Genomic DNA, 26267 nt, shown 5'->3' with positions numbered 1-26267 from the left:
CTCTACCGGCTCGGCGGCCCCGCTGCTAGCCGACACCTCCGTCCCCATCCCGCAGCCGGGCCGTGACGAGTGGCGGGCGGTTCCCATGCGGCGCCGTGGCGGTGAAGCCCGCGACCCAGAGCGCCGAGCCGGAAAGTCCCGGCCGCAGCCCCTCGGGCCCGAGCCGCACCTCCGCCTCCCGCCCCCGCGGCCGGCGCCGTCCCCTTTGCCCTCCTGCAGCGCTCGGCCGGACTTTGCTCGCCGCCCCGGCGCCCGGCTCACCTCGCTCCTGGCGGCGCGGGGCTGTCCGTCCGTCGAGGACGCGACTTTCCCGCCCGTGCTGAGGCACCCCGTGGCGCCGCGGTGGACGGGCACCATGGCGGCGGGCCGGCTGTGCGGCTCCTCGACCGGGCTGTGGGTGAGTGCGGGCCCCGCCGGCGGCCCGGGGCAGCGCCGGCTCGAGCTGAAGCGCGGACTCGTTTCGCTCAAAGCGACAACGCCGATCCGACTCAACCGCCCAGCCTTCTCTGCCAGAATTGCTGCCGGCCGAGCTTTCCCCACGGGTTGCTCAAGCTTTGGCATCGGACTGATCGTCCCCGGTCAGAGAAGTTGTTAAAGACAGCTGGGGAAATGCAGTTGTGATGCAGTTTATGCTCCAGGATACTTCTTATCTCTGTTGCACCGGGTTTCTCTACTGACCATTCCCAAGCGCTAATAATCTTTTTGATTCCAAAATTGTTATTTCTCATTCTACATTCCACTTAAATTTCCTCTTTCTCTCTCTTTCCTCCTTAGTTCTGATAGATGATTCATTTTCTCTGGCGCTTTTCAAACCCTTTTTTCCTCTTTCCATTTCCATTCCCTGCAGAATGCTGCTGCGTTGTCTCCAGCAGCTCTCTGTTGCCAAATGCTCTTCACGTTTGAAACTCCACATCAAGTTTCTTTAACATCATCTCAGTTGAACTATGAGCAATTTGCATTGGCTGGTGAAATTCTGCATACATTAGCATTACTGTTTCACTTCTCTGTTGGTTCTGTGACAGGACTGGAACCAGACGTGGTACACCAACAGCCCAAGATTTACCTGGTGCTTCGAGAACACAGTCCTTGCTTGGATCCCCTGTGCCTATCTGTGGATCTGTTTTCCTTTCTACTACTTGTACCTTCGACACAAAAACAGAGGCTATATCAGGATGTCCCACATCTTCAAAATCAAAATGGTAAAAGTGGAGGATGGGATTTGATCCTAACACTACTGCAATTTTGATGCACAGTTTAATTTTTATAAATCATTAACTCTTTTCTGATGATCCATCTCTGTGCTTGTATTGACATTTATTCACTCAGGTAAAAGTCACATCAGTACAAATCAAGTAAATCTTCAGGAATAACTATTGCGAGATCTTTTCCCCTGCAGCTCCATGTAGTTTCCTGCTACTTTCCATAATGCTCTGTCTCAAACCTGCTCTGTTACTTCTTCAGTCTTCTAGCCCAGCCTTCTTGGAGCAGGCAGTTCAGTAGGCTGGCCCAGCATCTTTTTACTTCATTCCAATATGTTTTTGCTGTCTCTGCCCCAGGTCCTTGGATTCCTCTTGGTAATACTGTGTTTTTCTAATGTCTTCTTTGTACTGTGGGAAATAAGCCAAGGAATCCCTCGGACTCCAGCATTCTTCATTAGCCCGGCAGTGTTGGGGATCACAATGGTAATTCTTCTTTTGTCCTGTGTGTGGCCCAGCTTAGCCTTCTGGGGGCACTTCTGATATTTCCCATATTTTTGAGTGTCTCTGAGCACAAAGATAGCTGATGGGGAATATAACACCGGAGCTTTGCTCTTTGAGTTTCTGCTCTATGAAGCGGTAGGGGACAAGAGTTGAGGCAGCTACATTATATAGCTCTGTGAGATGCGTATACCTCACAAGAGCCAAAGCAGCTATATTTAGAAGGAGGTTTTATAACAGGACAAGATCCAGTTTCCCATAACCACAGTATGTTAGTTAGTATGGTTGGATCTTAATGAATGAAATGGGATTTCCTTTTGACTAAATGCCTCCCCTTCAGTTACGGCACCTTCACAGCCTAGAGCCTTCCAGCCTGTTGGCCCAGTTGTGGTTTTATTACTTGCTCTTTCAGTAATGACATTCTGCAGCACAAACTGCTCGTAATACATTCAGTTTTAGCCTTACAATAGTTCAGCTCTAAGTACCTTGAAATGTTTGGACAAGAAACTGATTTTGCTTTATTGTGTCCATTAACTTGATAGTAATGTTTGGCATTTCACTACCAGCTATTTACCTGGAGGTATTTCTGCTTCCTCACAGATCCTTGCCATGTTCCTTACCCAAGCAGAAAGAATGATGGGCATCCAGTCTTCAGGCATCATGTTGATTTACTGGCTGCTCACATTCTTGTCTGCACTTGTGATGTTTAGTTCCAAAATCCAACATGGCCTGGAAAGAGTAAGTGAAATCATGTATCTTTAACCTGAAAGGGTATGAAGGCTCTGAACAATATGGTTCTTTTTGCCTCATTGATAGTGAGGAGAAGAACTGAATTCCTTTCTTAATGTCTGTGCTAAGAAAAATGATTAATGAGTCTGATCTCCACTCATGTTATCCCTTGCAATACAGAGAGAGCATGGTTTTCTGAGTGTTCATCAGATTTCACATATAAAAAAAAAAGCAAATTAATGTAAACACCAAATGTAGCCTTAGGCTCAGGCTCCAGGCCTCTTCCATAATTAACAATTCACCAATTCTTGCTCTGAAAAAAATATTCAGACTTCTGCCTTGTTGGGTGTTTCTGTTTTTGTCTTTCTTGGTCACAAAATTAATTAGTGAGCCCTTTATGGAGCCCCATACACCCTACTTAATAAACCCCAGCAGCTGTTTCATTCTGTCAGTGACTTATCCCACTATGTGAGCACAATCTATGTGAGCACAATGTCAAAGCACTTCAAGTTCTCTGAACAATTATGCAGTGTAGACGTTAAGTATGTTGTGAAGTGTCATGATAAAGCATTACTGTAAATGATAAATGAATCCATTATTCAGTAGTTTCTGGTGTTCCCGTTCTAGGAATTACCTATTTCAATAGTTACACAACTGTAATTTAAATAAATGTAAGTACAAAAAATAAAACCAAGCATCAAACAAAAACTCAGCCTATGGCTTGCAGAGTATGAAGAAGCCATCTTTCCCCATTGATTTCATTCTCAGCAGTATTCTGTTTCTTAGGGGTTCTTGGAAGACTTTTTCCACCATGTTGCCACTTACCTTTATGCTAGCCTGGTGCTTGGTGAACTTGTGTTATTCTGCTTAGTGGATCACCCTCCTTTCTTCACTAAAGCTGTCAACAGTTCTGTAAGTATAATGTAGCTTTTCATAATGCTTTGCTTCGTTGCTCAAGCAAGTTTAAACTTCTGGGGATACACAGGAACGTGATTATCTGAGAGGTGCAAAATACATCATTCTGTATAAAGGCCAATGGTATTAAAAGGTAACCAGCAGAACTGGGGATAACAACTCCATCTTTTGTGTGTTTTGAAAAACTAGTGACCTCTCCACACTCTTGCTTCTTTTCATTGAAATCAGCATATAGAGCTTATTTTGCTTCTGCCTGGTCTTCAGTAAACCAGTACATTCCTCTATCTGTGGTACATGTATGGCAGAACTAAGTGCTTCAGAAAGTGAATATCGTTGGATATGCAGGATGGTATTCTGAGACATTATTTGAAGTCTAATTCTCCAAAGTCCCATAGATCCCTCACAATACATTGCCACAGGCAAGGAGTGGGGGCTGGGTAGCCTTTTGCTTGTTTTTCTTGGAAAAGTGCAGGAGGGATATCATATGACACGTTCCCTTTTCTCCATATAAATATCATCCATGTTTTTCTTCCCATCAGAATCAATGTCCAGAAGCCAGCAGCTCTTTTCTGTCCAAAATCACATACTGGTGGTTCTCTGGGTAAGAAAACACAGAAAAGACAAGGGTTTGCTATAATATCAGGGAAAAAATAAAAAAGAAAAAAACAAAAAAACAAAAAAACAAAACCAGCATAAGAGAGGGTGTAGATGAGAAGCAGTTGAAGCATCTCTGCTCTGCTCCCAGGTTAACTTATGTAGTGAGGTTTTAAATTCCTTCTCTGAGGACTTGAGGTATTTTCTCAAGATCTAATTGTAAAATGTAGCTTATTTTTCTCAAAATAGTTTAAAACACAAATTTGTGATTCCAGATAATTCCTCACTCCTACCTACCTGCCCAGGACCTTTTCATCTTCAAATAGACATCAGCAGTCTCAAGAGATTGCTGTACACCAGCCACAGCCCTGCCTGCCAGACCTTCTTGTAACAAATGCTGGGCAGAGAGAAAATACTGAAAGATGATTTTGCCTCAGCCTTCTGCTTAGCAGTCAGAAGTAAAATGATTACATACCTTGGACCTTATGTCAGCAATGGTAATGCCTCCTCTGTTTCACTTAGCCACAGATTAAGTTAAAATGAACTTTGTCCCCCTCTGCCCAAGACCCAGCTGTCACTATCAACTAAACTTAGAATTAGGGCTTACTTGCAAATAATAATTATACTGACAGAAGATAGCATAGGGGTTTGAAGCAAAACAGCTGTTCCTAAATATTCATATGTATTCAGGGAAAGGATATTCCTAAGTAGTATTTACAGAATTCACTGTGTAGCACTGAATCAAGGCCCATCTGTTTTGAAAATATTACATGTGCAACAAATACTTTTGTGCTTACTTATTGGCTGTCTGTGTTTTCCAGGCTTGTCTGGAAAGGCTGTCGGCAGTCTTTGGGGGTGGATGACCTGTGGTCAGTGAGGAAAGAGGACTCCTCTGAAGAAATTGTTTCCTGGGCTGAGAGGGAGTGGAAGAAGTATAACAACAAAAGGAAGCAGTGAGTACTTAATCTAGAGTGTGTCATGGATGCAGCTGGCATTTCTCTCTCCTTTAGATGCTACCAACAAATATGCCTGCAGGGACTGGTATGCCATCTCTGAACAGACTTGAATCTCCTCCACTCCCCACAAAGGGACAGACATCAAAATCATAGAATCATTTTAGTTGAAAGGGACCTTTAAAGGTCATTTATTCCAACTCCCCTGGAACAAAAAGGGGCATCTCCAGTTAGATCAGGTTGCACAGAGCCCAGTCCAGCCTGAACTTGAACATCTCCAGGTACGAAACATTCACCGCAGTATCCAGACAGCTTCAGTACATATTCAGGCTCTCAGTGTGAGCTTTGCTGGTGCTTCCAACACAGATGGAAGCATCCTGTCCATCTAGACAAAGGAAGATTTGAAAGATTCAATCCTACTGAATTATCTGGCTATTAAACAAGAAGAAAATATAGTTACTCAGATTTTATGTTGACTGTCTGTTAGAAAAACATGGGAGTCTCCTCTGTTCAGTGGGTAAACAGTGAAAGTATTTTTGTGCAACACCTAAGTGATGAAATATGCTGAACAACAACTCTTAATTCCTAGAAGCTTGGTTCTGATGAGAGGGATCATTTTTTGACCTGTATTTATACTGGACAGGGCACAAGATCCAGCCTGAGCTATTTCATGACTTTTTGAAAACACAAGATGCAATTTTTTTCAGTTACAGTTAGCTTTTCCACTATTTCTTTCTTTAGAAAAATGGAGTCTGCTACTTTTAAAAAGAGTCAGAATGAAACTGACATTGGAGAAGCTGAAGAGACAGAGGTTCTACTGCAGTCAGAGCACAGTCAGAGTGGGCCGTTGCTGCAAGCATTTTGGAGCATGTTTGGAATCTATTTCCTGCTCAGCACCCTTTGCTTAGTTATATGTGATGCATTCTTGTTCTCCATCCCAAAGATACTGAGGTATGTGCCTATTTGGAATTTATTTCCCAAAGAAACACCACATGTATCATAAGACTGCTGCATGCATGAGCTCACCCAGAGAAATATATGTCAGCACTCACAGAAGTAGATAAACAGACTTTTAGCTTCTGCAATCTCTGATTGCTGTTGAAAGGAGCAGGATTACCATTCATTCTAAGCCCACAGTCACCTCTGTCACTTTCTACAGCTGTGTACATTTCTTTACCGCTATGTGGAAAGGACCAGTTGCCCTGAGCTTTGTGGCAACTTTGCAAGAACCAGAGTAAGCATTATTTGGTGGTTCTGTGTACTGCATGCATTGCACAGGCTGTCAGCAATTTGCAGTAGACTCATGGCTCTATGTTCCTTTACTAATCATAAAGCATACAGCTGAGCATCCTACACATCTTCAGTAGCATCTTTAGTTAGTGGATCGTTACACTTTGTGGATTATGTTGGTACAACACAAACCTGCACTGCAATTTGTTTTCAAAGGCAAAAACACTTCTCAGTCATTAGAAGCAGCTGTGGAAACGTGGAAATCAGTGACTTCCTCAGATTCTCACTTCTTATTTGCATGTTTCTGACAAATTCACAGAATTCAGGTGCCATCTGAGATAGATCAGAGATTACTTCAAAACCAAGAGTGTCAAATGTCAAAAACGAGATATTGCAGACACAGGAAACGTAGCAGCTTTCCCATCTCTTCTACTATTTTACTGACAAAGGTCAGCTAGAGAATACAGAAAAATCGCTGGAATTTCATTTCCGACACTGCATCAGTTCTACACAGATTAACCAATATTGTGCTCCTGTCTTGCAGCCTTTTCCTTGAGTTCATTGAAGATCAAGAGGCCCCTAGCTGGCATGGTTATTTCTATGCCTTCATTCTGGTTCTTTTAGCTTGCCTCCAGACTCTATTTGAACAACGATATATGTACATGTGTCTTGTTCTGGGTCTGAGATTGAAAACTGCAGTAACAGGGCTCGTATACAGGAAGGTGAGTCTGTGAGCTTCCTTTTCAACTTCATTTTTTTTCTAGCCTAACATTAGTTATTGTGACGTTGTTGCATGGTTCTCAACAATGAGGGAATATGCTATTAGAGATCTACTTCTAGCATGTAATTCTGTGCTGTATTCATCTCTGAATAGTGTGTGAGGTATTTTACTGTTTGTCTTTCAGATCTTACCTCTGAAGAGAAAGACAAGAAAAGGAAAGATAGTTGGGAAAGGGAGTAAATTTTTCATTCTCAAGTGAAGTCACATATTTCAGGCATCAGCACATTTTCACTACCTACGATTTGATCTTTTTTTTTTTTTCTCCATAAGGAAAAGAAAGTTCTTGATTTTTGGATCAAAGCTGTTGTGTTGATTTATACTTCCTTCTCTACCCTGTTTAGATCCTAATCTTGTCAAATGCATCAAGGAAAGCAGTAACAGTAGGTGAAATTGTTAATCTGGTATCCGTTGATGTCCAAAAGCTAATGGATCTCATTATCTATTTTAATGGAACCTGGCTTGCTCCTATTCGGATTATCATCTGCTTTGTCTTCTTGTGGCAGGTAAAATATGATGACAGTACATAGCAATCAATTTCCATTCTGGGTATCAAAGGAAAAAGGACTTTTCAAAATTCATCTTAGAGTTTTGCTGGTCTGAGCAACCTGAAATTGCCATGGTTTTTTTAGCTGTGTAGCATGGAAAATTCACTTCTATTGTCAGAAGTTATTTTTATTAGTATAGAGTCTTTTCCTGATTCTTGACTATCTTCTTACCTGTATATTCAGTATTCAGTCTCTTTTAGGGAAAAAAGTGTGATTATAATTGTTCTGAGCTGACTGATAAACTTCTACCTGCAATTTTCCTCTGCCTGCTCTCGTTCCAGTCAAAATGTAGTGGCCCACTGCAGGCTCTAGGTCCAGTCGCAGCTCTCCTGCACAGTAACAGAACGTAAAGAAAAATGGTTGTAGTAACAACTTGATCTGCTTCATCCTGAAGGTTTGTTACCATAAGATCAGCAAAAGAAACAGAAGCAAAGTTCTATGATATTCAAAAGGAGTATTGGATATGCTGAATTGCACAGATATCAAGGAGTTCTGCAAGGAGAGAGCAAAACCCAAATGAGAATCAACGATGCTAATCTGAAAGATCCCTTTTTCCCCTAATGCATTGTATGGCATTTTCTCAGTAGGATAAGGTTGTATTTCTTTGCCTGTTCTTGACAGTGTGCAAAGTGGAAGTATGAGCACAGCAGAGACAATTTCTAAGAGCTTTCCAGAGGCCTTTGAGACCTTCCTCCACTAGGCAGGATGGACTAGTGCCAGGTGCCTACGGTGTGCCATGACCCTGGAAAGTAAATTGGTAGCTGTGGTATGAACAGTTTAAAGTCCATCAGCCCTTTCTATTGATGTTGCCAAGCTGAATGTGCTCGTGTGTACTGAGTTACATGAGAGTTTTCAGTGGCAACTTGCAGATTGCTTTAAGTTTTTCTAACTTTTAAAAATTAACATTTTATTTGCTAGTTTATAAACCATTTGTGTAAGGAATACATTTGTCTGCTTGTATATCAGCACTCACATTTCTAGCAAATGCTGTTTGCAGAGATGTGACTAAACCACAAGAAACAAACTCCCTGTTTTGGTGTGGAAGTTAAGAACTCGAGCTCTCCACGAGTATGTGGCACTGTACTTGATGGCTGCCATTTCATCTCACTAATTCATGTAAATTCAGGCAAACTTGGTTATTTATGTTGCAAGAATAGCTTGTTTTCTAAACAAAGTCTGTTTTTGTTTGGTGTCACTTCCATATGCCAGCCACAAGATGTCCTCCTTGATAAATCCAAGAGCAGGTGGGAAGCAAATGACTTGAACCACCAAGCCTGCTTCTGGATCTCTCTCAGCACGAATCTAGTTCCTAAAAGGAAAGCAAATAAATTCAGCAGAGTACGATGACAGGAGTTACCCTGCTTGGAGAATGAGCAACCCACAGTGTTTACACAGCTCAGCTCCCAAGAAAGGCAAAGGCTGGACTAGAGAAAAACCTTAGACTTCAGGGATGCTAATCATAGGTTTCAAAGAAGGAATGTGAGCAAGAGGGAGCAGAAGACTGTCATGTATAGTAAAACCAAAAGTTCCTCCACTTTCCTTTTTTCTCCTGGCAGCTCCTTGGGCCATCAGCCTTGGCTTCAATTGCTGTATTCCTTTTTCTTTTGCCTCTGAATTTTATGATCACCAAGAAGAGGAGTCATTTCCAGGTACATTTTGCTTCATAAAAATGAAGTTTTTTACTAACATGAATTATGCTAGGATTCAACTTTAAAATCTAAGTTAAAGGCTGCCATGCTCTCCTGGGGAAGGATTACATGTAACCCAATGCTACAGAAAAAAAATTGAAGGCTGATGGTTATAATAGGCAAGTTGCTAAGTTTTGTATTGGTGTGTATCACTATCATTTGGCTTTAAGTGATGGGTTAATATATATTATTCACAACGACTACGACTCTCTGAACCTAGGAGAATTCAAAGCCTACAAAGTTACTTGAGGTTTAGAGTAAGCTCATCTGCCTTCTTTTACTTTGTGTTTGCTGAACTTTTCTGCTTTTGTATTTATTGCCAGTAAAAACAATGCTCTAAAAAAGAAAAGCAAAATGTCCCCAATCTCAAAGATTTACAAGCAAAAGAGCATACACAGCTGAACTGCAGGGAAATTTATTCAGAGCTCATGGGCAGGATTAAAGTGGTTTTTCAGAATAATTGCTCAGTTATATATTCAACCTATTAAATGACAAACTCAAACATTTATTACAGGAGGCCCAGATGAAGCATAAAGACGAGAGGGCCAAACTTACCAATGCCATTCTTAGTGACATTAAAGTAATCAAGCTCTATGGTTGGGAAAAAACCTTCATGGAAAAAGTGCATGCTATCCGGGAGCAAGAACTTCAGGCTCTAAAAAGATCTCAGATTCTCTTTTCAGCATCTCTAGCTTCTTTCCATTCATCAACTTTCCTGGTGAGTGGTTCATCCTCCTACACAAAACATGCACTGTTACTTCCACTTCTCTTCGTGGTACTGTCTGGACAGATTCTCCCTGTTGGGCAGCTAAAGATAATATCTGTGTGGAGCAGCTGGTGGTCTCACAGGAGGAGCTGAGCCCCAGTGATCAGCCACACATACTTTTACTGTCCTAACAGTTCTGTTAACACTTCACCTTGTCTCATGATGTGCTCCAAGCAGATGAAGTCTGCTTTGTAAAAACCACCAGGAGACCTCCAGCTACACGGAGTTCAGAACACAATCAGTAACAGCACAAGCCACTTTTGCTGTACTGTTGCAGGTCAGCCATATATGCTTTTAATGGAAGATGGCCACGTTTTCATCTTACTGCAATTGCAGCACCAAACCTTCCTTAAAGCAGACCAAACATCAAATGATCAGACTTGGTTTATCACCAACATGCAAGACCACACCTGTGATATTTGCAGAACAGCAGTGTAATGTATGTGAATGATAACCTAGATTTAACTAAGTGAATTCCAGAGTATTTAGAAAGGGATCTGCCAACTATGAATCATTCTCTTTTCCTTGTCTGAAGCAAATGGTTTGGTTTTGCTTTGCTCTCTTCCAGATTGCATTTGTCATGTTTGCTGTCTATACCCTGGTGGATAACACACACGTCCTGGATGCTCAGAAGGCCTTTGTATCTTTAACACTGATCAACATTCTCAACACCGCGCACTCATTCCTGCCATTCTCCATAAATGCTGCTGTCCAGGTTAATTGCAGGCTATGTTTGTTTTTCTTTGGCCACAATTGTTTTTTTACATATCACCATTAAAAGGTAAAGATGGGAACGTCTTAATGGCTTTGAGACTCAGGTCAGCTATTTAATTGCTATTTCGAAACAGTGAAGTGCAAGGACTTGCAGCTAGTATTTTTTAAGTACTGTTTTTCAGAAAGACTCCATATGACAAAATAGTCCCCAGGAGTAGTTCTTAAATCTTTCAGGGCCTTATAAGCATCATGCTGCGCAAGGCAGGATTCTAATGTTTTTTCCATTGGGCAGTATCTGTGCTTCACTGCCCCTGGAAGCATTGTTAGTCTTATATCACAAGCAGCAGTAGACATGAGATGGGCTTCTAGTTCTGCTATTAATCACAAGAGACCAGAGCAGTGGGGCAAAAATCTCCATGGCAGACCAGGGAAACCTTGCTAGGCCAAGCCAGAGATAAAAGCAAGTCATTTTTCAGTGAGAATTGGGAAATTGCTCTTCTCTTTTGCACCACAAGAAGGCTGTTCTGACTCTTCATACACAGGAGCAATTGCTAAAAAAATTGCAAGCCGAATTTGGAGGAAAAAGCACCAATATTCAAAGATGTGAACAGAAGAAAAAAACACATGGAAGAACAAACCTTTCTGATGAGCTAAGTGAAAGTAAAGGCAATTAACTTAGGGAAGAGTTGCATTTGATGCATTTGTCCATCTATGCCTACAGCATCTGCAACGCAGCACCAAGTCAACAGTCTTCAGTGGGTTTTCAGGTTAAGTCTTTTAGTTGTAGTTCCCTTTCTATTCTAAATCTTAGTGTGTGTGTGCTTCTTCATTTCAGGCCAAAATTTCTTTAAAACGCTTAGCAGCTTTTCTGAATCTGGAAGAACTGAATCCTGAAAGCTCAAACAGAAACACTTCTGACTGTGGTGAGCTTTTGTGTTAGTATTGTTGTCTTACAAGAGGAATAGTTCATTGTTCAGCTTCTACTATGATGTCTGCCATAGTCGAGAGAGAAAATTATTTGCCCCTCACCATCATTTTGTTTCTGAGGCCTAGTAATTTCTAACAGTGAAATTTAGTCTGGTAATCAGCCCCTTCTTTTGATACTCAAGGTTGATTTTATGTAAGTACATAGTGAAACATAGGGATGTTTTCTGTAGTTACTTTTGAATTTACAAATGTTCTATTTCTCCTATTTTAGTACAGGCAAGTATCATCGTAAGAAATGGAACTTTCTGCTGGAGCAAAGACACTTCTCCCTGTCTTAGAAGGTACAGTCTTAAGCTTTGTCTGCTCAGTTCCGTAGCTCAGAGTGGGAGCTGAAAGAATGAATTGTTCAGAGCCCAGAGTGAAAGTAGTGTAGAATACATAGAGGTTTCTGCTTCATATTTCACATTGAATCCCAACAATTAAGTCAGATAAAATGGATTCTTTCTTCTATTCCTGTTCTAATAGGAGTACAGAAACAGGAAGGTTTCGGTATCTAGATATTGCCTCAATACATAGAGACTGTACTTACCAATTATTCACTGAAATGTGGAATTAGATTAAGTAAAAGAAGTGGAATTGGTGCTTATTTCAAAAGGTGCTGCAGTTTTAGAGAAGAAATACTATCCAGTACTTTGGGCTAGTCTGTATGCAGAGTGGGATTCTGTGTCTTCAATCTTGGTTTGAAATCTAAACGCAGATATGGACAGAGACTTTCTGGCTGAACATGCCTCTGAAGGGATGAATCCTGTGCTACTGAAAAATGTTAGCATAACTCAAAGAGTAACCTTGTGAAATTATATGAAATTAGAAGCATGCATTTTTTTTTACTGTTGCATCACAACAGCAATAATTTTGCTCGTTTTCTTTTAGAAAGTGTATATAAAGGGAGGCCAGGGGGATTGGGGGGGGGGCCCCCCTCTTCTCTCTATAGGATAGATTTTACTGTACCACAAGGCTCCTTGCTTGCTGTAGTTGGCCAAGTGGGTGCTGGAAAGTCCTCCTTGCTGTCAGCGTTACTCGGTGACCTGGAAAAGATGGATGGCTGTGTGACTATGAAGGTAAATTTTTCCTTGAGCATTTGCTTTTAATTAGGCTATATTCAAGAACAGTGAGGCATAAACTAAGGCATCACGTACTTGATGAAAACTCACTGCTGAATGTTAACAAAGGCTATAGCATAGCAACCTACATTTAATCACTGAGGAGCACTTAAGACCCCTCTAATGAGCCTGACTGTTAGGACTAGCAACAGGACTTTGGAGATCCAGTTCCATTTCCCACGCTGACAGTGAGCTATAGAGGCACTGTGGTTAGTCACGTCACTTACACTTGTTTCTTCCTCTGTAACAGAGCAGGGTGAGGACCCCTTTATTTTGCAAAGCACTCTGAGGCCTCTCAATAGTGATGGTTGTTGCATATTTCCATAAAGCTAACTGGGAAGTTGTTTCTTCAAAGACAGATTCACACAGTGCCAAGTTGTACTTACAAAAAAGAGATTGATAACATTCTATTTCTGTTTTTGTAGGGCACAGCAGCTTATGTCCCCCAGCAAGCTTGGATACAGAATGCTTCAGTGGAAGATAATATTCTCTTTGGGAAGGAGATGGATGAAACGTGGTTTAACAGAGTGGTTGATGCTTGTGCACTACAACCTGATTTGGAGAGCTTCCCTGCAGGGCAGAAGAGTGAAATAGGCGAGAAGGTACTGGACCAGTTTTATGGAAAAGTTACCAAAACATGAGTAAATTCAACTTTGGATGTCCTGCTTAAACACCAAGGAAGGAATTAAATTTGGAAGGGCAAGTACTCAGGAATTTCTGAAAAGTTAGGCTATAATTTAAAGGGGTCTCAAGCCCATCTCTTAATAGTTAACTAGAGATATGAGAGATGCATCAGACGTAGTAAACAAATCCAGGTCATTTATGGGTCCTCTTTTGTAGGAGAGTGGAGTTTCTCAAGAGAAGACGCCCCTGCTTCAGCATCTCAGGAGCCCAATTTGGTGGGAGGGAGGGAGAGGAAAGAAAGAGGCCGTCATTTAATAAGCAACTCATAAAACCTCATAAAGGAGTCACGAGTTGACAGTTATGCCAAAGCACACTAATAAACAGTATCAATGCATTTTTACAGGGAATAAATATATCTGGAGGACAGAAACAAAGAATAAGCCTCGCTCGTGCTGTGTACCAAAGGTCTTCCATTTACCTACTAGATGACCCCCTCTCTGCCGTTGATGCCCACGTTGGACAGCACATTTTTGAACATGTTCTTGGACCCAATGGTTTACTGAAGGACAAGGTTTGTTATAAATCCTGAACAGTAAAAGACATCACAATGTTTCCAGTCATAAAGACCTCACAAACATTTCCAGTCATGTGAGTTACTTTATCAAAGGTTCCCTTTCATTTATTTATTTATGTTAGTAGCAAAACTAGTTAGTGGCATGGGTAACCAATATGCTGCATAGATTGCAGAGAAGTCTTGCAGTGAATTTTAGCTAGGAGGAGGAAGACTGAAAGGTTAGGTTCTTCAGAAAGGCTGCCTTTATCTTCACTCAAACCACATGCCTAGTTCCAGCCTTACTTCCACAGCAAAGCTGTTGTTCTAAGGTCTTCTGTCACTATTAGATTTTTCCTGCTTTGGGATTTATTTCTAGTATAGTTTGGAAAAAGTGTCTATTCTATTCACTTTATCATCATTTATCTGTTTTTTTTTCTCCATCTTATAATTTGACGCTGTAGTTTTGTTCAGTCTGAAAAAGTTTTCAGACAAATTCTTTTCTGGCATACTGGCATCAATGACAATGAACGTGACAGACTCTCCCGTTACCATCATACTCCTTAGGAGCTTCAGCCTGAGTAGAATCAACAACATTGGACTGGTCAGTGAACCCTTCAGAGGGTCCTCCTACATGGTGCTGATCTGAAAAGTTAGGCATCAGTTCCGATCTTTGCTTTTTTATGCCATGCATAACACAGAGCAAGCTGGTTCACCTCTCCACTCATGATTTTCCGCTTAGTTGTTTGTTTGTTTTTTTTTCCCCATGATTTTCTCCTTAGTTTTCCACTTACAAAGCCATGCTGCAAAGGTAAACTTTGACAAAGAGACACTCAGAAGTGACAGGAACAAAAAGCAAAAATATTCTCACATAAGTGAAAGTTACAGTTCTGAGGATGTCTTCTTAGAAGACAGTTAAGTGCAACAACTCACATAAACAGGGGAACACCAGAACAATTGTAACTGTTCCCTCTTTATTCAGACTCGTGTTCTTGTGACTCACACGATCAGCATTTTGCACCAAGTGGACAACATTGTTGTGTTGGTGGATGGAATGATCGCAGAAATTGGTTCCTACCAAGAACTTTCACAGAGAAATGGGGCTTTTGCAGAGTTTCTTCAGTCACACAATACTGCAGAAGAGAAGGCATGCTCTGGTTTTCCAGGTAATGCAAGTTAATTGGAATTATTTTTCCCAGACATACCATTCTTGTTTCCTTAATGTTATACTTAATGAACTGGGGGTCTTGCTGCTAGGAAGACGGAAAAAAGAACAGAACTGGAAAAGCCAGTCTTAAGTTTTGTTCTGTGAAGGACATTCTGAGCAGGAATTCCATGACAGTAAGCTGTCGCTTTTAGTGGGAAAAATGCCAGTCAAATGAGCTGAGTCATCACCTCAAAACTGGTTTTTGAATTTCTTTCTTAGCAAACAACAATCATGCACTTAACATAATTACCCACTTTACATGCAATTCTTCAAGCCTCACTTTGATATTTCTATCCTTATGAACAATTCTCTGTAATCTTTTCTTTTACCAGTTTCTCAAAGACTGTAACAGGATAAAGTAGTATTAAAAAGCACTTAAATAGTGCGTTTATTTTATAGCTACAGGGGACATGGGAGATACCATCACCTCTAGAAACAATCTGTCAGAGGACAAGCTCTTTAGGTAAGCTTAAAGCTGTCTCAAATACCAAAGAACTTGCTCTGGAAGTCCACACAAACATACAAGAGTTTCTTAATGAGTATGAAAATGGTTTGGGATTGGTCTTCACTAATAACAGCAAACTGGCAAAACTAAAGAACAAATAAGGAACAACTTCTGAATATGGCTGTTTACAAACATTTTTTCCATATTTCACTTGAAGCTAGAATCTGTCCTGGAGCTCATACTAGGCATGGAGATCCTCTGCTCGCTCTTCCCAGTAGGGCTGTAAGGTCTGGCTTGTTTCACACCAGCTACAGCCAGTGAACACTCAAGCTTCTGCCTGTTAATAGCTACATTTAACAGAGCTCAGTGCTCGTGATACATATGGACAATTTCTGAGGTCACTCTGGAGGACCCCAAAAACAACAGCCTTTGAAAAAAGAATGACTACAAAGGAGATGAATAAGGATGAGTAAACTTCTCCAACTTTCACATCCCATTTGACTCTGGGAAAAGTGCACTGCCACTGTAAGAAATATTAAAAATGCACTCTAGGGAGGAAGAGCAGTTCAACTTTATTCTCTACAAATAAACACATATGGTAGTAAAATTTCCTGGATATAAATGCCTTCCAAAAGGCTCACTGCCTTAGCAAAAAATTGAAAGGATTTTTGTTTTCTTTATAAAGTGACAATTCAGTCAAATCTCCTGCTATGGGAAGGAAGACCATTCCTGTAAGTCAAGACTGTACTACTGCTGAAGTCACTGAAGGAAGATTAACCAGGGGAGAGAAAACTCAGCAAGGCAGGGTAAGCACAGAACTTTTCCTCTGTGGGTGAAGAGAAGTATTGCAGCTTTGTTACTGACCCACTCATGGCAGGTGGGTCAGTTCTCTTCCAAAGTTCAGATCCAGGAATGTCATCTGAGCTGTATAAATCTGCCCTATAATTGAGACAAAGTCATTTCAGCATTATTTTATATAACACCTTCTGTGCAAACTGTATCTCCCCACTTACCCCAATCTAAGCACCTTTTTAAAAATAAAAGTAGTAACATGTACATTGCAGAAAACACATGGGAATGAGAGAAGAAAAAGTAATTTATGATCCCTGAGGATCCTGATGATGATCCTGATCTGAAAATTGACCTGAAGGGAGGATATAACAGACGCAGTCAGGGTGAATTGGTGTAAAGGACAGATTACAAGGGACTTTTGAGCTTGTGTCTGCCTGCAGACTCTTGAGGCTGGTGAGAAGGGGTGTTCTCATCTTGCCTGTGAGGGACATTTCAAAATGCCAAGGCAAAGAGGGTACTGTATAAGAAAAGCAGCAGATGTGGGACTCCAGCTAGGAGGAGTCAGTCACGGATAGGATGTGTACTCAGGACATACTGTAGTTGTAAAATGTGAGAAAAAGAATAACTGAAACTACACACTGCTACTGTTAGAGATGAGGAAGATGTCAGACATCTGAAAAAGGAGCTGCACTGAGCACAGTGTTAAGCAGATTGGGATCTCCTCACCTCTGCCACTCAGCAGTTAGTCCTGTGGGCAGTCAGTAGGGTACATACCAGCTCTCATTGAAACCTACAACAAACATAAATCTCTGCCCAGCATAAGGAAAGTCTCATCTTCATTCCAGCAGTAACACCAGTGTAACACAATTCATCAGTTGCCTACAATTACTGGCTAACACCACAGATTTAAGTATGACTTCATTATTCATCCTCCTGGAAAATAAAATAATTTTTTGCTATGGTTCAAAACATATAATTGAGTAGATATGCCCTAATATTATTCCTTGCCTCAGAGCTGTTTTTCCTCTTTAACAAGCTTAAGCCTTCCAACTTTTTTTTTTTTTTTCCCCTCCTTATTGGTTCACTCTAGGTTAATGCTTCAGTTTATGCAGCCTACCTGAGGGCAACAGGCTTACCACTGTGTGCCTCCATCATTTTGTTGTTCACATGTCAGCAAGGTCTATCATTTTTTCGTGGTTATTGGCTCAGCATGTGGACAGAAGACCCTGTACACAATGGTACACAGCAGTACACAGAGCTAAGAGTTGGAGTCTTTGGTGCACTAGGAGTCATTCAAGGTTCGTTTAACTTCTTACCCAGTTGTTTCCATCTCCATTTCCCATATTCAAGATGTTTTTCTCACAATACAAACAAGTGCATACCCACGAGCTTTTCATCTCCTGGGTTCTTGGCACCAGCCCAAAAAGTTTGGCATGGGACCTACAACTATGGGCTCTGATACACAAAGAGGACTTTTAAGGGATCTAAACAATATTTCCAGTGTTACTGCCTGAAAATCCCACCTCATAGTATGCTAAATGTGTTCTGTGCCTTTTAGCAGACCACGATAAAGTGTCTTCACTTCCTGATGGAAATGTACGACCTGAACCCTAAGCAAAAAAAAAAAAAAGACAAAAATCAGCTACATTTTTCTATCAAATACCCTTGTATCTAACATCAGATCTTGAGGTTTGGCTTAATTATTACCAGATAGCCAGTTCCTTTCACTAATATAGCATTCACACTAAATGAAAGTCATGATGTCACAAAAGGGATCTCAAAGATAACTTTGTTCAGATCCAGTAATAATAATTATTTTTTAAATTACAGCTGTTGTCAGATTTGTGTCCACAGCAGCAATCTTTCTAGGCGGTGTGTTAGCTTCACACAAGCTGTTTGTGCAGTTGCTGAGGAACGTTGCTAGATCCCCAGCAGTCTTCTTTGAAGAGACACCCATTGGAAACTTGCTGAACCGCTTCTCCAAAGAGATGGATGCCATTGATTCTATCATCCCTGACAAGCTGAAGTCCTTACTGGGATTCTTGTTCAACTTGCTTGAGATCTACCTTGTGATTATAGTGGCTACACCAAAGGCAGCTATGGCCATAGTGCCCTTGACTGCTTTTTACGCTGTATTCCAGGTAGGAGCTCATAGTATACATAAAGAAGAAAATAGCATAGCCACATCTCTGTGGAGAGCCTGCTCCCACTTCTTAGGGGCAGAGACATGCAGAAACTAGTTTCATAATCTCCAATTGCATCTGAACAAGAATAACACCAGCTCTTCCCACATCACCTCAACTTTCCGAAGCACAAGGTCTCTGGAATGAAGACTTCTAAGTTTCTGTTGTCCAAATCAAATCTGCCCTGGGGCTACATTCCTCATCTCCATTAGCATACATGAAATGATATTAAGACCAAAGGCATTTTTCCTTTCCTTCAGCATTCCTGTGCTGCTTTTAATTCAGCCATGTACACCAAGCAGTTCCCGTATTGAGCTCAATGCTCTGCCAGGTGAGACTAAATAGAAGGAAGGGATGTAAAAGTGCAAGTATGCCTCCATTCTCAGTCAGGCAAAGGGCTGGTCTACAGTAGAAAGCAAGAATAAGTTTAGAGGCTCTGTGAGTTACAGCACCTTTGCCTTCCTGCATTACCCAACTGTGGGGTTATTCTTAATGACAACAGGACATAACACAGGCAGAAACACCACCTCACCTTTTAAGGGCATCTCCTGCCTGCCCATTAGGTTTTATAACAGTAGGATAGTATGTACTCTTGCACTTGCTGAGTCCTTTCCAAATTTTCTATAGATCATCTCAACAGAGATGTTAACCATCTAGTCACTTCTCTTTCCATTTCCCTTTGTACCAGCATTTCTATGTCATCACCTCCTGCCAGCTGAGACGCATGGAGGCTGCCAGCAGATCACCAATCTACTCCCATATTTCAGAAACCTTCCAGGGGAGTAGCGTGATCCGTGCTTACAAGGACCAGGAGAGGTTTATTTTGAAAAGCAACTGCCTAGTGGATGAGAATCTGAGAATATGCTTCCCTGGAGCTGTTGCTGACAGGTACAAATCTTCAGAGTAGAAGAAATTGCAGTTTACTGCCACGGCCCTTGTGAGTGGAGAGGGCTGCTCTTGGGGCAGGGGTGGAGGCACACAGAAGATGAGACATTGATGCAGCGATCTGAGGGTAAGACAGTCTCTTATATTTATCACTCATAATACACCCCTCTCTGGCAATGTGCTCCTCATACAACCAGTGTGCTCCCTCTCTGTTGTATGACTGGGGACACGTGCTCACACGTGGCTGCAGGTACCATTCAACGTCCTAAACGCAAGAAGCTAAAGTAATTACTGGCCTATCTGGGTACATACATGACAGTGCATAGGACATGTAGTATATGCAGAATCCATCAACCACCTGTCATGAGCAGGTGAGAAGTAGCAGAGTAAGAAAGGTTAGATCAATTAATAGAATAAATTGTGCTAGCTGTTCATCCAGCTGCCCTTGGATAAAACCCTAACAGAGACCACAGGCCAACCAGTTTGGAGAGATTGGAGTCACTCATGAGCTACAAGGCAGATGATAACAGCAACCAGGGCATGGTAAGGTCTTTGTTGTACACTGCAAAATAATTGTGGAGCTGCTGGGGATACAAACAAGATACTGTGGGGTAAAAAGTAGCAGGGCACCCAACAACAGCTCTGTAATCTTCTCTTGCAGGTGGCTTGCAACAAACCTAGAGTTCCTAGGCAATGGCGTTGTACTGTTTGCAGCACTATTTGCAGCAACTGGCAGAACACATCTTAGTCCAGGAACTGCAGGCTTCTCCATTTCATATGCTCTTCAGGTAGTAGTAATACCATGCTTACGTGGCACCAAAAATCAAATTTTAATTTCTGCCATTTCTCTCTCTAAAAAGTCTTTCTGTAATTTTCTAAATGCCTTCTCAAACCTTGCTGTCATTGCTGACCCAGACCAACCGGAGCACGCAGCCCTTGTGATACAAGGGACCATAAAACATATGCAGCAGCTGTCTTTTTCCTCCTACATCTGACCTCACACTTAAGGCACAGTATGCTCCAAGCACCTGAAGATGTTCTTATTTGCTTGTAGACTAGCTACAGAACAACCTATGGAATAGTCACACTACCTTTTTTTTTTTTTAAGCTCTTTAACAAAGCCTTCTAACCACAGAGACTTGTCAAAGTTTATTTTTTAGCCTTTGAAGGGATAATTTCTCACATAATTAGCTGATGAGGATGTCTTTGTACCTACTAAACAACGTAACGGGTACCTGTGAGCACACATCAAAGTTCTTCCATCTGCCTTAGTGTTTCTGCTCCTTTCTGCTAGATAACTGGTGTTCTGAACTGGATGGTGCGCTCTTGGACAGAAATTGAAAACAACATTGTTTCTGTGGAGAGAGTGAGCGAATACTCCAGGACTCCTAAGGAGGTAGCCAGCCAGCTGTTATCTTGTGCTAGTCAGGTCAACATCACTGCCAATCAAATTAGCAATTGTACTGTTCCCCATTTTTGCTCTTCTGAAAGATGCTGTATTCCCTTGAAGACACTGCAGCCTTTTTAATCCAACTGACGTGGTCGTTTTATAACCTCAGATCACTGTATTTCCTTACAACACTTAAGCATTAGATTTGTCATTAAAATAGCTTCAGCTGTTAACAGTCCTGGAATGAATGAGCCATGTTTTCTGCCCATATCTGGAGTATGTATTTACTGTGCAAGTTCAGATGCAGTTCTGATAACTGATGGCTACTAGATAGCCTTTTAGCCACTAAGAATCTCCAGTGCAATCGTTTTTGCTCTATAATCATTATTTCTCCATATGCTGACCTGATATCAGACAAAATGAGACTTCTTTCATAGCCTTGTGTATAGAGACACAAACCTTTTCACTGAAACACTTAAATATCAGAATTCTGATATGCAAATGTTTATCCCCATTTTCAGTTAAGGTGACTGGGATCTCTGCACAAAGTAAAAGACCACATTTGCAATATGAAAGTTAGATACCTTTTTCTCTTCTGGAAACAGTAAATTGATCAGGAAGAATACAGCATACACATCTTCATAAGATTCCTATTTCAGTAAGGCTAATTCACTTTGTTATTTAAATCAGCTCTATACACTGCTCATGTTTTTCATCTGTCTAGGCACCCTGGACTCTAAATGACAAACTTCAAGGTCAAGTTTGGCTTACTGAAGGAAGAATTGAATTTAGAAACTATAGTTTTCGATACAGGCCAAATTTGGAGTTAGCTCTGAAGCACATCAACCTAACCATCAATGGAAAAGAGAAGGTAAGTAAGAGCTTCCAGAAGAGCTGAAGTGTGAACAGTGCTTTGCAGTGATTAGATCTGGACAGATGCAGTCCCTGCTCTGCATCAGTACCTTGTAAGAGTGAGAACTGGCGAGGTATGAGCCTTTCCAGTCAATCACACTGTATATCCCTTCTAGTAAAAAGGAGTGTTTCTGGGATTGCTCCATGCACTGTACATTTCTTGAGTGAAATTTCATTTCACAGAGGAGTAGCAGAGTTACAGCAAAGAAATTTCACTTTCAAAGAAATTTCTACATCAAGGCCCTGTTCTACGTGGTAAGCCTTCTAGTTGATGGTTTCCATTAGAGGCCTTTAAGATTGGCTTTCATACAAAACACTCAGAAATCTGAAATGATTTAAGAATGTCTTAACAGCCCTACAAAACTGATCTGTGCAAGATCATCCATTTCAAAAGCCATACACCAGCCAAGAACAACTAACAACAGACAGGTCTTTCCAACTGTGAAAAATGATAAACACTGAAGATTTATACTGCCCTTCACAGATTGGCATAACTGGAAGAACAGGAGCTGGAAAGTCTACTCTTGCTGCAGGATTGCTGCGATTAGTGGAAGCTGCAGAAGGAGCAATTCTAATTGATGGACAAGACATTGCTCAGCTAGGTCTCCACGACCTTAGAATGAAGATAACTGTCATCCCCCAGGTATTATACTAATTTACTGAATTTTTCAGCAGAGCTATAAATCTTAACACATAGAAGGGGTTTAGAAAGAGTCTGTGACAAGGAAAACCTTCTGAAATTTCTGTTGGAAAGAACCTCTAGACCATTCCAGTCTCCCATCCCACATAAAATCAGCCACAGACTTACACTCAGCTCAGAAAACTGAAGTGCCCTTTAATATTCATTTCAGCAGTTATCTGTCTCTGTGTTCAGGATCCAGTTTTGTTTTCTGGCACTCTAAGAATGAATCTTGACCCATTAAACCAATACACTGATGCAGACATCTGGACAGCTCTGGAACTGACTCAGCTCAAGAACTTTGTTGCAGATTTGCCAGAGCAGTTGGAATATGAGTGCACTGACCAAGGGGAAAACCTAAGGTACCTTATCTTCAGAAAGACAGTGGTGGGGCTGTACCAGCCTGTGGGCTAGGAGGACATGCAACTAGCAGGGCAAGGACTCTAATTTATAATAAGTAAATAAATAAGGGGGGGATGGGGCAATACCCATACAGCAAATTATTGCATGACTGGCATAACTGATAGCATTAAATAACTGAGAGTGGAGAACCTCTGAATCACTGCAACCTGTGTTTGTGCAGTGCTTTATGTGCTGAAATACCTGCAGGTCTTCTGAGTGCCACAGTCATACCCAGCTTTCGTTTTCTTAGCTTCATGTTTCATGCTGTTACCTGCAGTGCCACCAGCCTCAATCACCCTCTCATTATTGATTTCAAATTAATCACGTCCTCTGACCCCAGGAAAAAATGACTGCTGCTTTTAATTTACCATCTCTCTTCTTACTTGCAGCACTGGTCAGAAGCAGCTGGTTTGCCTGGCCAGAGCACTTCTTCAGAAAGCCAAAGTCCTCATTCTAGATGAGGCCACAGCAGCAATAGATATAGAAACTGATCTTCAGATTCAGTCTGCTCTGAGAACTCAATTCAAAGAGAGCACAGTGTTAACAATAGCTCACCGGATAAACACCATCATGGACTGTGACAGGTAATGTTTTCAGCTGCTTTCCTAAGGAGGAAGGAAAATTCAGGCAGCCTGTATGAACTAGACAGTATTCGAGAGAACAATTCCATTTCTGTCCTTTCCTTGCTTAACCCTCAAAGCTTTGCTATAGATCTTAGGAGCTATCTTACATCAACAAGGCAACAGTAGGTTAACTAAAAGATTGTTTATGCCTATACGATGCATTTCAAGCCCTATCATACCCTTTTTTTCCACATAGTGCTACAGTTTATTTCAGAAACAAGTACCTATAGCTCAGTTTCTTGCAGTTGCTGGTATCCTCCCAACTTTATACTTCCGTTTTATTGTTCACAGGATTTTAGTCTTGGAAGAAGGTCAGATAGCTGAATTTGATACTCCGAAACAATTAATAGCTCAGAAGGGACTATTCTACAAGCTAATGGAAGAATCGGGTCTTGCTTGACTGACTGATGGAGTACACCATCATGCCTCCACTATCATAAGTTACTGATCTGCTAATTGAGTTATCATCTTGGTTTTATTCTAAAATGCCTGACATTCAACTACACCTTGTTTGAGCTATAACTGCAGTGAGTAGATGAAAAGGGAAGACCTGAGATACACGTTATTTCCTTAGGAAACTGAGCCATTCTGTTTTTATTATGATTCCAGATACCAAAACCTCACTCTTACCTTGAAAATAAGTGTCAGAATCTTCAACTTAAACACCTTACTACTTTTATGGTATGAAAACTAACCAAAGAACCACAGCATTTCCCAATTATGCTATAAATTGAGCCTGAATACACTGACATACTTAAGGACTACACAGGTTATTTTTAAAAGCCAAGATTTCATGGAGAGTAAGATTTGAATTGATAGCAAGCAAACTATGTTTACATTTTATCCAAAGCTCCAGGCAGAACAAATTGAGCCTTTTGCCAAAGTCTTAAGAACTGATCACCTAAGCACTGTTCTTACACAAATGTGGTAGACTCCCCAGCAGCAACTGGATGAAGTCATCCAAAGTGCAAAAACTCAGGGGAATAGGGAAGAGAAAGTAGGAGGCCACTAAGCATGACAGCACACAGCTGCCTCTGTGCTGCCTGTTGTCACAGCCAGTGATCAGATCCATTCCATCTCCCTCATCCGCTCTGGATGGGATCTGACTGAATCATGCTGTGTGGAAGGCTGACAACTCGCCTGAAGGAAAGCCAACTTAAAGAAAGTAGTAACTGAGCTGTTAGAGGGCAGCAGAACATCATTCATCGTATTTGAAGTCCCAGTCACAGCACAGTGCATCCAAACTCGGACACCAGTATTTCCAAATTGAATTTTGTCATGATGAATTTCTGTGGCAGTGTCCTGCAGTGTGACAGTCTGGCAGATGGGCAAAGGTTCATGTTTTATGTGGTTCATTCCTGGCTTTCTCCTGGAGTGCAAGCTTACCTCCTGTGCGTACCACCCTGGCACCACATCTCTCAGGTATTACTTTAACAAACCAAAATGGCTGCCTGAAGCAAAGCCTTCCTGGGCTTCCCACAGCACCAAGGAGCTGCTGTCAGAGCTGCCCCCAAGTCTTTCTTCAGGGACTGCAACAGGACAACATGGTGAGCAAATCACACTGTGAAATACTGCTGTTTACTATCACCTTCATGAACGCATTTCATTTGCCAGAAAGCTGCAATAAAGACAGAAGCAGGTATTAAAATGGCTCAGGTCACAAGTAAGGATGGAGAGTGAGAAAAGTCAAATGCCTGCTGCCTTACTGCTATTAAAATACTAGCAAAAAAAAAAAAAAAAGAAGTTGTTCATTTCTTTTTTCCTACTTTCTCCAAACCAATATTTGTGGTTAAATAGAGTATCACAAGAGCAGAGCCAAAATGACTCAAACACCAGATAAGTAATGAGAACCCTTGAGGTTTATCAGTGGATCTCAAAGCAAAAACATTTAAAGCTCTAAGTGGGATGTAAGAATGTAAGGTAGGTGTTTTGTTCAACTGGGGTCAAGGAGAAGTTGAACCACTGGTGTTCTGGGCAATTCTGAAGGAGACATCTTAACATACTATAATCTGGGTGGTGATGGTAGAAACATTTTTTAAATGCTTGCTTTCCAATGCTAAGTTGGTAATGAAGAAAGAAGGCAACAGAAGGAGAAAATAATCAAAACATACTTTGATAATCTTTGAGCAGGTGCTGTTTAGCTATCGGCAGAAAGCAAAAATACCATCAGCTTTCACACAGAAAGCTGTGCTGAAACAGCACAGAAAATGAATTCCCAAACTACATGTGACCAAAAAAACCCAACAATCCATATTTAAAATGAGTAAGAATCCCCAGTTTTTTGTCCACGTGGTGTTGTAAGTTACAAATGAGGAATTCAAGTCTCACAGAAAAGGGCTTTTTTTTTTTTTTTTCCCCTTTAAAGAAAACAAGCTTTTCTAGATGTAAATTGTATTCCTGGTAGAAGTGATCCATAGAGCAAAGCATGGAATGAAACAGAAAAGCAAACAGCCTTTCTCTACAGAAAAGCAAGGATGTTAAGTTCAGCCACTTATTTTTGGGTCTGGTAGGTATTTGGCAGATTTTACACAGAACACACATAAACTGCCAGTAATGCAGCCAAATAACATTTCCAGTTTTTCTACTGATCTGAATGAAATCAATTTCATTGCTTTTACAGAAAGAAACACAAAGTTGGGACTGGGGTGAGGGAGCAAGGAGGAAGTTCCCCTATCTATAGAATCACAAGATGACCAACCATGGCAAATGATTCCCTCTTCACCTGGAAAAGGCCGGGAGGATGAGGACAAGATGAACTCAGTCCATTCCCCAGCAATACACGGCAGGGAATTCCTGTTCTACAGCAGCTGGCTGAGGGTGCCCACCTCACATATTTCACAAGAACTGTTCATTGTAATACCAGCTCCCAGTGCAGT

The 26267-nt window shown here is 41.3% G+C and overlaps 1 protein-coding gene and 1 long non-coding RNA gene across 7 annotated transcripts; one reads left to right on the top strand and one right to left on the bottom strand.

Annotated features, from left to right (window-relative positions):
• Positions 1-301: 301 nt before the first annotated feature.
• ABCC6 (ATP binding cassette subfamily C member 6) lies at positions 302-25159 on the top strand. 6 transcript variants are annotated; one of them, XM_042864120.1, is made up of 31 exons: positions 303-397; positions 1023-1199; positions 1557-1682; positions 2298-2435; positions 3213-3338; positions 3881-3942; positions 4757-4888; positions 5630-5839; positions 6663-6840; positions 7241-7402; positions 9001-9093; positions 9647-9850; positions 10467-10613; positions 11448-11547; positions 11811-11880; positions 12531-12657; positions 13125-13301; positions 13727-13894; positions 14856-15039; positions 15480-15543; positions 16211-16331; positions 17408-17615; positions 18148-18458; positions 19189-19388; positions 20047-20173; positions 20680-20781; positions 21500-21646; positions 22172-22330; positions 22562-22728; positions 23158-23352; positions 23683-25159. In XM_042864120.1, the coding sequence occupies exons 1-31, from the start codon at positions 356-358 to the stop codon at positions 23789-23791; spliced, it is 4533 nt and encodes a 1510-aa protein (XP_042720054.1). In that variant the 5' UTR covers positions 303-355; the 3' UTR covers positions 23792-25159. The 6 variants fall into 6 exon arrangements, with proteins under 6 accessions (XP_042720058.1, XP_042720060.1, XP_042720059.1 ...); XM_042864121.1 differs by having other exon boundaries at positions 11448-11535; positions 23683-25158; XM_042864122.1 differs by lacking the exon at positions 20680-20781.
• LOC122176008 lies at positions 2013-7157 on the bottom strand. The gene is made up of 3 exons (XR_006177603.1): positions 4733-7157; positions 3252-3938; positions 2013-2426 (listed from the first exon to the last, which is right to left on the bottom strand). It is a non-coding gene; the product is annotated as an uncharacterized LOC122176008 (long non-coding RNA).
• Positions 25160-26267: the final 1108 nt, after the last annotated feature.

This window comes from Lagopus leucura, unplaced genomic scaffold, assembly GCF_019238085.1.
Source record: "Lagopus leucura isolate 7727_CA_CO unplaced genomic scaffold, USGS_WTPT01 Super-Scaffold_760, whole genome shotgun sequence".
In the NCBI taxonomy this organism is placed as follows: domain Eukaryota; kingdom Metazoa; phylum Chordata; class Aves; order Galliformes; family Phasianidae; genus Lagopus; species Lagopus leucura.
This window is presented reverse-complemented; position numbering and strand designations above follow the sequence as displayed.